This window comes from Centroberyx affinis, unplaced genomic scaffold (assembly GCF_046629955.1).
Source record: "Centroberyx affinis isolate AG114_WGS23_722 - 3 ecotype Tasmania unplaced genomic scaffold, CSIRO-AGI_Caff_v1 ptg003547l_1, whole genome shotgun sequence".
Classification (NCBI taxonomy): domain Eukaryota; kingdom Metazoa; phylum Chordata; class Actinopteri; order Beryciformes; family Berycidae; genus Centroberyx; species Centroberyx affinis.
Genome location: NW_027281484.1, coordinates 722 through 10,838, shown reverse-complemented (window position 1 = coordinate 10,838; position 10,117 = coordinate 722). Strand labels below are relative to the sequence as shown.

The window sequence follows — 10,117 nt, the reverse complement described above, 5'->3', positions numbered from 1 at the left end:
TTTCTTACCTTAAAATATCTTCATATACATCAGTTTGATACTACTATTAATTCACATTATTAAGATGTACTGTATATATCTGACTATATCTATATAATTCAGCCTAAAACATATTAAACTCTCTTCTGCAGATCTAAAGGTCTGAAAATCCTGCCTGAAAATCAACAGACAAAAAACCAACAGACAGAAAATCAACAGACAAACAGCAAACTGAGACACAAAAAACATTTTATTTACTAATTTAGTCACCAGAAGACAGACAGTTAACAGAGAAAAGAGAACGAACAAAGCGACAGACGACAACACGGTAAAACCAGGACCGAAGGGGCCGAAGGGACCGAAGGGACGAAGGGACGAAGAGGCCTCAGGCAGGAAGCTGGTCCATCAGGTCCAGCAGGTCGGAGAGGACCGCCGGCGGCGAGCGAGCTCCGGGGTTCAGGACCGACCTGAAGAACTTCCTCCACAGAGCCTCCTTCCAGCCGCTGCACAGGCAGAGAGAGGAGGGTCAGCTTGGAAACCAGCAAGAAGGTCACAGGTTCAAATCCCTCAGGGTCAGGTGAGGAAGACGAGTGATGTATGGAAATGTAAAATCAACCAGGGGCCAGCTGCATAAACATAGACCTGGTCTTAGACTTTAATGTGACTTTAAGTCAGACTTGCTATAGACATTTATATTGACCTGTTCATACTACTTCTTAATTGCTGTAGATCTCTAACAGGTTGTTTCTCTCTCTAAAGACTCTCTCTCTTCTTCAGGTTCTTCCCAAAAAACAGAGATTTCCCATCCTTTATGAAACAGCTTCAGTATTTAAACTTCCCGCTCTGTCAGTCAGGTCGACTCGTTGCCATAACAACAAAGTTCTTAACTCAAGATTAGCCGGGGGGGAAGGTGGCTAACTGTCCCACCTCAGAATAAGTCTGTCGTTATATTTAAGTAACAGACAGTCTGACAACCTGAGAATCTAAGACCAGTCTAAGGCTTAGACTGGTCTTAAACTAGCTTTATGCAACTGGATTAACATGTAAAAGAACCAGGTCTAACATGTAAAAGAACCAGGTCTAACATGTAAAAGAACCAGGTCTAACATGTAAAAGAACCAGGTCTAACATGTAGAGTAAGTGTCAGTACCATGGAGAGTCTTGGCTGAACTGCTCTGCTGTCCAGCCTGCAGAGTCTCTCACCGGCTTCATGTCTGTCTGGGTCAGGAGGAAGTGGACGGTCTCGGCCACGCCCACCAGGTCCAGCTGACAGGAGGAGACAGGAAGAGACAGGAAGAGACAGGAGGAGACAGGAAGAGACAGGAGGAGACAGGAAGAGACAGGAAGAGACAGGAGGAGACAGGAGGAGACAGGAAGAGACAGGAGGAGACAGGAAGAGACAGGAAGAGACAGGAAGAGACAGGGAGAGACAGGAAGAGACGGGAAGAGACAGGAAGAGACGGGAAGAGACGGGAAGAGACAGGAAGAGACAGGAGGAGACAGGAGGAGACAGGAAGAGACAGGGAGAGACAGGAAGAGACAGGAGGAGACAGGAAGAGACAGGAGGAGACAGGGAGAGACAGGAAGAGACAAGGAGAGACAGGGAGAGACAGGGAGAGACAGGAAGAGACAGGAAGAGACAGGGAGAGACAGGAAGAGACAGGAAGAGACAGGAGGAGACAGGAGGAGACAGAAAGAGACAGGAGGAGACAGAAGGAGACAGGAGGTGACAGGAAGAGACAGGAAGAGACAGGAGGAGACAGGAGGAGACAGAAGGAGACAGGAGGAGACAGGAAGAGACAGGAGGAGACAGGAAGAGACAGGAAGACACAGGAAGACACAGGAAGAGACAGGAAGAGACAGGAGGAGACAGGGAGAGACAGGAAGAGACAGGAGGAGACAGGAGGAGACAGGGAGAGACAGGGAGAGACAGGGAGAGACAGGGAGAGACAGGAAGAGACAGGAGGAGACAGGAGGAGACAGGAAGAGACAGGAAGTCAGTGAGCAGTTTAGTGACAGCATGAGACACCAGGTGGAACAATCCAGAAGGGATTTGTGAGTCCGTGCTGTGGAGCAGGTGAACAGACCTCATGCCACCCTGTCACTCAGTGATCATGTGACCTGCATGGGACTCTTCATTCAGAAAGATCAATGTCTCATATAGCAGATCAATGTCTCATATAGCAGATCAATGTCTCATATAGCAGCAGTGTGTGTTTGTGTGTGTTGTACCAGCTGGGGGGGGGCGTCCGGCTCCAGCAGGCCCAGGCTGATGTGTCTCTGGGCGGCTGGGAGCTGCTGGACCGATGTCACTTCCTGCTGCAGGTCCAGGTCCACGGAGCAGGACCAGTCCACAGGAAACAGACCGACCAGAGAACTGCCGCCGCTGCAGTAGAGAAGGAGGTTCAGGTTACAGCCTGGGGGAGGGGCTTATTCTGCAATACTCAATCCTGATTGGCTGTTCATTCTGAGACGTTACTGCAGACTGTCCTGCTGGAAGCTAAGTGACTTGTCACAGAGTCTTGCTTTTGTCTGTCTCCTGGCTTGACTGGGTTGTGATTGACAGGAGGCGGGGCCTAATGCAACCAAAAGATTTCTTTTGCAGATGCAGAAACTGACCCGTGCTGACCCAGAGGTGGTGTTTGTTTCAGGGTCTGTGCAGGACTCCTGAAGTTAAACTCAATACCTTTAAGACCTTTTTTAAGACCTTTTCAATATATTTTCAGACCTCAACGCCACTTGGAGCTGTAACCGGTTACATCAGCAACACATTTAACTTACATTTACTATACAATGATTTTGAGATTGCAAAACTAAACAGTCTTAGTTTGCGATAACTTCTATGGATCACTGGATCAATACAACAGAATTCAGATCAGCCAGGAGGGAACAAAGCCCAAGAGAATAAACTGAGTGACTAACCCAAAGGCAAGGCACAAAAACTCTTTGGGCAAACAGGCTATTCATATTGAAAAAATAGCTACAAAATTTAATACCTCATAAAATGGCGATTAAGACTTTTTAATACTTTTTAAGACCCCACAGAGACCCTGTGTTTACAAGAAGTTGGAAGGACGTGTTGTTTTCTCTGTGGTTGGAGGTGAACAGGAGTGAATGAGCCTCAGAGGTTTGGCAAAACTCATTTCAAAATATCTCCAGCTGTGGTGAAACAGATAAACAGTCAGGAGATGGATTTGTCCTTTAAAGAGTAAGTCAACTCCACCCAAATCTGTGGTGAAGCCTGACACCGGCCATCTGCTATTGGCTGGTCTTTGTGCCAGGTGATGTCACCACCTGTTGTACTCTATAGAAGGTGACATCACCTGACTCAAAGACCAGCCAATAGCAGAAGGCCGGTTCAGTATCTACTTTTCACTATTAGATGTCAGGCTTCAGATGTGGGTTTGGGGTTCAGTTCCTCTTTCACAGGTTTCATGAAACTCTTCAGTAAACTAGAAATAACCGCCTTGTGGTTGTGTGCCTCCACCAATAAACTTTGTTTTATCATTGCAAGGACAGTCTTTATTTATTGAACATATATAATTCATGTGATTATTAGGTCAACTTTAAGGATTTTGGTGTCTGTAAAGTAAGTGACAGCACTTCCACCGTTTCTGTAGAATGACCCAAGATGGTTTTCTCAGCTACAGTGGTAAGCAAAACATTATGATGTCACAGTGAAGTTGACCTTTGAACTTTTGGATATAAAATGTCATCACTTCATCATTTTATCCTATTAGACATTTGTGTGAAATTTTGTCATAATTAGCGTATGAATTCTTGAGTTATGGCCAAAAACGTCTTTTGTGAGGTCACAGTGACCTTTGACCTTTGACCACCAAATTCTAATCAGTTCATCCTTGAGTCCAAGTGGACGTTTCTGCCAAATTTGAAGAAATTCCCTCCAGGCGTTCCTGAAATATGGAGTTCATGAGGATGAGACGGACGGACATAAAGCCTCCGGTCACAGCTGTGGAGACATGATGAAAGACCAAGGACTGTAAAGACAACCTGGGTTATCTTTACAGTCTCTCTCTCTCTCTCTCTCTCTCTCTCTCTCTCACACACACACACTCGCTCAGTACCTGTGTGTGCAGACCAGTGTGTGTGGCTGCAGCGCTCCATGCAGCAGACCGCAGCCATGCAGCGTTCTGACCAGCTGCAGCAGAGCCACGACACAGGAGGAGGACAACACTCCTGCAGGGACACACTCCTTCAGCTCCTACACACACACACACACACACACACACACACACACACACACAGACACACACACACACACACACACACACACACACACACACACACACGAAGCAGCTTCAACCACCTATACAGTCCAAAAAAAATGACTAAAAATGTTGATTCCTAGAAATGATTCCTATATGAAAATGAGCAGAGTGTCGCCCCCTGCCCCCTGGCTGGTGGAACTCAGTGAGTGTGTGTTGCGGGGGGACTCACAGTGAGTGTGTGTTGCGGGGGGACTCACAGTGAGTGTGTGTTGCAGGGGGACTCACAGTGAGTGTGTGTTGGGGTGGGGGACTCACAGTGAGTGTGTGTTGCGGGGGGACTCACAGTGAGTGTGTGTTGGGGTGGGGGACTCACAGTGAGTGTGTGTTGCGGGGGGACTCACAGTGAGTGTGTGTTGCAGGGGGACTCACAGTGAGTGTGTGTTGCGGGGGGGACTCACAGTGAGTGTGTGTTGGGGTGGGGGACTCACAGTGAGTGTGTGTTGCAGGGGGACTCACAGTGAGTGTGTGTTGGGGTGGGGGACTCACAGTGAGTGTGTGTTGCGGGGGGGCGGTGTAGACCGTCACACAGCCGTCCAGGAACAGGAAGCAGCTGATCAGAGCGGGCAGAGCGGCGGCCGGACGGCGACTCAGGAGGAAGTCCCAGGGATCCAGACCGCTCTCCACCTGGAGCACAAAACCAGACTGACCTGATTTCATCTTTATTTAACAGGGAAACACACTGAGCTTATTTACCTTCATCTACAGTTTGTACCGGGAGAGAAAGAGAAAACAAAAACACAAACAGTACCAATCATCAATGACAGTAATAATCCACTACATTTCCCTCTTTAGACGCTTTTCCACCGCATGGTGCCGACTCAACTCCACTCTATTTGCCTTTTTTGGTACCAGGCACCATATCACCTGGTACCTGCTACTTTTTTTGTCAGCACCTCCGTCGAGGTTCCAGGCGAGCTGAGACATGAAAACACTGCAGCCTGCTGATTGGTCGGACAGAATCGGCATCAGGACGTCCTGCACAAACCCGCCGTATTTAAATAGCCAAGCTACTGTAGCGGCCGCAATTTTTTAACTTAATTTAACTTAACTTGATTTTAGTTTAATTAATTACTACTAAATTACTACTGGCAGGTTAGCTTACCCTCTTGCTTCCTTTGAGCAGCCAGAGAGCTTCTGCTGTCTCTCTGCCTTCAGCCTCTTCTCAAATAAAATCTGTCTCCCCACACACCGAGAATCCAGAACACCTTCCCTTCCATATCCTCCATGGTTGCTGTGTGTGTCGCGTTGAAGATGACGTCACGGCAGTTTCATGCAGCGTCGCTATGACGACCAGTTGTTGGGGGGCGGGCGGGGCAAGGGGCACATTGAGGGGGTACTATCTGCAGTGGAAAACCAAGTGGTACTACCAAAAGCGAGTAGAGTCGAGTACCATGCGGTGGAAAAGCAGCTTAACTGTCTGTTCTCCTCTCTGTGATGCGGTTTATGTTTCTGGTTGGTTTGGAATAAACAGCAGAAGAAGAAGAAGAACCGGGTAGTGAGCATGAGCAGTGAGAGCCGCCATGACAGAGAGAAGAGAAACTCAAACGGCAGAAACAGAAACTCAGAGGAAAGAGGTCCCAGTGAGGCCCAGCTGTACCAACACAGACCTGGAACCCTGTGATGTCACACACCAGCTGACCTGAGGCTCACCTTCAGAACCACGTCTCCCTGCAGAGAAACACCGCTGTAGACACAGAAGCTGCCTCTGTCCAACAGCTTGGAGTAGACTGTGAACACCTCGCTCCCTATTGGACAAAACATCTGTTTAATAATCAATATCAATCAATAACAATCAGTGTAATGTATCCAGAAGACAGTTTGAAGAGTAGAACTACAACATGAAAGATGTTTTGGTTCCCAGTAGCCAACAAAACGATTAGGATTATTATTATGATTAATAGTAGAAGTAGTAGTAGTAGAAGTAGAAGTAGTAGAAGTAGTAGAAGTAGTAGTAGAAGTAGTAGTAGAAGTAGAAGTAGTAGAAGTAGAAGTAGTAGAAGTAGTAGAAGTAGTAGTAGAAGTAGAAGTAGTAGTAGTAGTAGTAGTAGTAGAAGTAGTAGAAGTAGTAGTAGAAGTAGAAGTAGTAGAAGTAGAAGTAGTAGAAGTAGTAGTAGAAGTAGTAGTAGTAGTAGTAGTAGTAGTAGAAGTAGTAGTAGAAGTAGAAGAAGTAGAAGTAGTAGAAGTAGTAGTAGTCGTAGTAGAAGTAGTAGTAGTCGTAGTAGTAGAAGTAGTAGAAGTAGTAGTAGTAGTAGTAGTAGTAGTAGTAGTAGAAGTAGTAGTAGAAGTAGAAGTAGTAGAAGTAGTAGAAGTAGTAGTAGAAGTAGAAGTAGTAGAAGTAGTAGAAGTAGTAGTAGTAGTAGTAGTAGTAGTAGAAGTAGTAGTAGTAGTAGTAGTAGTAGAAGTAGTAGTAGAAGTAGAAGTAGTAGAAGTAGTAGAAGTAGAAGTAGTAGAAGTAGTAGAAGTAGAAGTAGTAGAAGTAGTAGTAGTCGTAGTAGTAGAAGTAGTAGAAGTAGTAGTAGTAGTAGTAGAAGTAGTAGTAGAAGTAGAAGTAGTAGAAGTAGTAGAAGTAGTAGTAGAAGTAGTAGAAGTAGAAGTAGTAGAAGTAGTAGAAGTAGGTGAAGTAGAAGAAGTAGTAGTAGTAGTAGTAGTAGTAGAAGTAGTAGTAGAAGTAGTAGAAGTAGAAGTAGTAGAAGTAGAAGAAGTATTAGAAGTAGTAGTAGTAGTAGTCGTAGTAGTAGTAGAAGCAGAAGTAGTACTAGTAGTAGTACTAGCAGTAGTAGTAGTATAATAAAGGTTTCTCAGTAAAGGTCAGCTGGTACCGAGCTGCAGGACGGCGTCTTCTTCTATGGTGGGAAGGGGGCGGAGCTCAGAGTGAAGGTCCGGACAGGAAGTCAGATCCACCTGATCCAGCAGCCGCCGCCGTGCGTCCGGACCGCAGGGATCCACCGGAGCCCGGGCTGCGCGAGAGGAGAGACCGTCACACCGCTGCATGCTGGGAAACGTTAAAGCCGCTCTAATCCGGATTGGACCGGAACCTTACCGGGCGAGGGGGCGTGGTCCGTCTCCTCCCGGTTCTCCTGGTTCTCCTCCAGAGAGCCGGGGTTCCTGGCGGACCGCCCCCCCAGGGAGGAGGGCGAGGCGAGGCCGGAGGTGGCGGAGCTGCCCGCCTCCACGCTCGCCTCCTCGATGGGACTCAGCTTGATCCGGGTTTCGACCCCGGGCTTCGGGGCGGCGGCGGCGGCGGGGGGGCGGGGCTTCACCAGAGCCCGCAGGTCCTCGGTCATCCCACCCTGACACTCTGCCAGCAGGAGACACACACACACACACACACACACACACACATCTACTGTTAAGACTTTCACTCACACTACTGTAGGAACAAGTCTGCAAAGTAAAGTGGGGCAATCAGCGTACCGGGGGGCTTTTATTTTGAAATTCAGCTTCCATGCACAAGATACACCGGGGAAAGATCTTAGCTAGTACAGACTAGAACGATTTTGAAAAAATATCTAATTGCGATTATTTTGACTGATATTGCAATTGCGATATGATTTGTGATATTCGAAATGATCATTTTTACATCATTATTCTCATTTTCATTGAAAAACGTATTAAAATGATTATGGTGTGATTTTTGCGGGGATCTGTACCAAACAAAGATGTTTTCTTAAGTCTGTAGAATATGATGTGTAGGCCAGGACATCTCTGCAGCACCACAATATTTACTTTAAAATGATGTTTTGACACATTTCACCTTTAACAAATATTGTGCCTCCTGTGATTTGAAAATTGCAGTAGGACATATTGAGATTTTGATAAAATTTTGATTAATTGTTCAGCCCTTCCAGAGGTGTCGCCAAAATCAAGAAAAACCAGAACCCTGCAGATGGAAGACTTGGTGGCTTGGTGTGTGTGTGTGTGTGTGTGTGTGTGTGTGTGTGTGTGTGTGTGTGTGTGTGTGTGTGTGTGTGTGTGTGTGTGTGTGTGTGTGTGAAGTGAGTACCTGTGTGTGCTGAGGCTCTGGGGCCCGGTGGCCCGGCGTGCGGTGTGGACGCCATCTTAGCGGCTCCGGCGAAGTCGTTGGTGTTGTCCGGACTGGAGCAGAGCGTTTTGTTCTGGTGTCCGGACAAGATCGCTTCAGTCAGAGACTCACTGCGCTCCAGAAAACTCTGGAACAACAGACAGACAGGAAGTCAACAGACAGGAAGTCAACAGACCGGACCGAGCCAGAGAGAAGCATGCAGAGCTTTCAGGGCCCATACTGATGTTTTGGAGAACAGTGATATGTCGACATATATATACAGTATACATATATATATTATATATATATATATCTATCCTGAATTTCCCCAAGGGGATTAATACAGTGCTATCTTATCTTAAATAGAGCCTCATATTTTCTGTTTTGCTGAAATTGCAGAATGCAGATTAAAACATTTGTAAACATAACAGTTTTTAATCAGAGATTTCTAACACTGCTCAACACTCAGAGAGTTAATGTGACTGCAGGTCAGATTATCATATCGCTCTTCTTTAGGCTCCCACTGGATTGTACTGGACTCATTACTGTCACTAGGTAAAGACAAATTAATGAATCCTATTCATCCTAATCTGTCATATTAGTGATCAGATATTAATGATCAGTATGTTGTTAGTATGTCCATTTATCATTTAGTAGCCTAACTTGAACATGGAAGCTCTGAATATGTGCTTTTATTTTACAAAATACAAAATAACAGTATTCCCGGTGTGGGGCTGATAACACCGGTGTGGACTCCAGACCGTATGACACCAGGACACCGCCCACCGAGACAAGCCTAGTTCACTGTGCCAGTTTGTTAATTGTACTAAAGTGAACTGTAGTTTCTACATTTCTTACACACACAAATGATTTAAGGTAAGAAATAGGTAAATTCAGTTAAAAAATATATAAATATAACCCTAACAAAACGAAGAGAAAAGAAACAGAATTTGTGAAAAAATAAAACTGATTTTATGAGGAGCGATATATACAACAGAAAGAAGTGAAGTCCTGATGTGAGGAACTCGTCTTTTCACCATGTTGAAGTAGGGCTGGGCGATATGGTTGAAATCAATATCACGATAATCAAGATTTTTCTCGATATCAGTATATATCACGATATGGATCATGTATGAAAAATCACGTTAACTAATCAAATTAATGTTCATCTCATTGAACCGAATGGTAATGTTAGGTGTGGTGTCAAAGAAAACTGAAATTTTCAATAATATTCCTACCACACCTCATTTTATCAGAGTTTTTAAGTCAAATTTGCTTGTCATCATCAGTTTAAACAGCAGTGAAAGCAAAGTGTGAGGAAAGGTTACAGACCCTGGAGTGTTCTGAGGCCGGAGCGTTTCCACCTGAGAGACAAACAGAGACAGAGAGAGTCAGTCTGCAGTCTGAGGACCTACGGGAGGCCAGGACAGACAGCGGGGCGGAGCCTCACCCTGCCGGGGGAACTGGACCTTCACACACAGGCCCTTCTCCCCGGGACGGAGGAACACATCGTCCGACATCACATCCGGAGCTCCGGGGTTCCTGTGAGGAAACAGGAAGTTAACAGACAGGTGGAGCTCAGGACAGATCAGCTCCGGTGTTGAAGAGCCTTTCTTTAGTCCCAATGTCAGTTTACCGTAAATCTTCAATTAACAGCCCAGGCTTTTATTTGCTTCAAACACTGAACTCAGCTGGTCTATATCTGGGACAGGCTCTATATGGGACAGGCCTTTCATTCCTTTCACACAAAACTCTTGCTCAGCAAAGATGGGAAATACTGTCAAATTGTTTATTTAAACCAGTATGAATATTACTTGTATAAAAATTA

The 10,117-nt window shown here is 45.7% G+C and overlaps 1 protein-coding gene across 1 annotated transcript; it reads right to left on the bottom strand.

Annotated features, from left to right (window-relative positions):
• Positions 1–252: 252 nt before the first annotated feature.
• bub1ba (BUB1 mitotic checkpoint serine/threonine kinase Ba) lies at positions 253–9,820 on the bottom strand. The gene is made up of 11 exons (XM_071540000.1): positions 9,740–9,820; positions 9,622–9,653; positions 8,272–8,437; positions 7,309–7,566; positions 7,088–7,225; positions 5,919–6,013; positions 4,755–4,892; positions 4,065–4,201; positions 2,212–2,365; positions 1,130–1,245; positions 253–482 (listed from the first exon to the last, which is right to left on the bottom strand). Exons 1-11 carry the CDS (start codon positions 9,807–9,809, stop codon positions 365–367), a joined length of 1,422 nt encoding a protein of 473 aa, XP_071396101.1. The 5' UTR covers positions 9,810–9,820; the 3' UTR covers positions 253–364.
• Between the last annotated feature and the right edge of the window lie 297 nt (positions 9,821–10,117).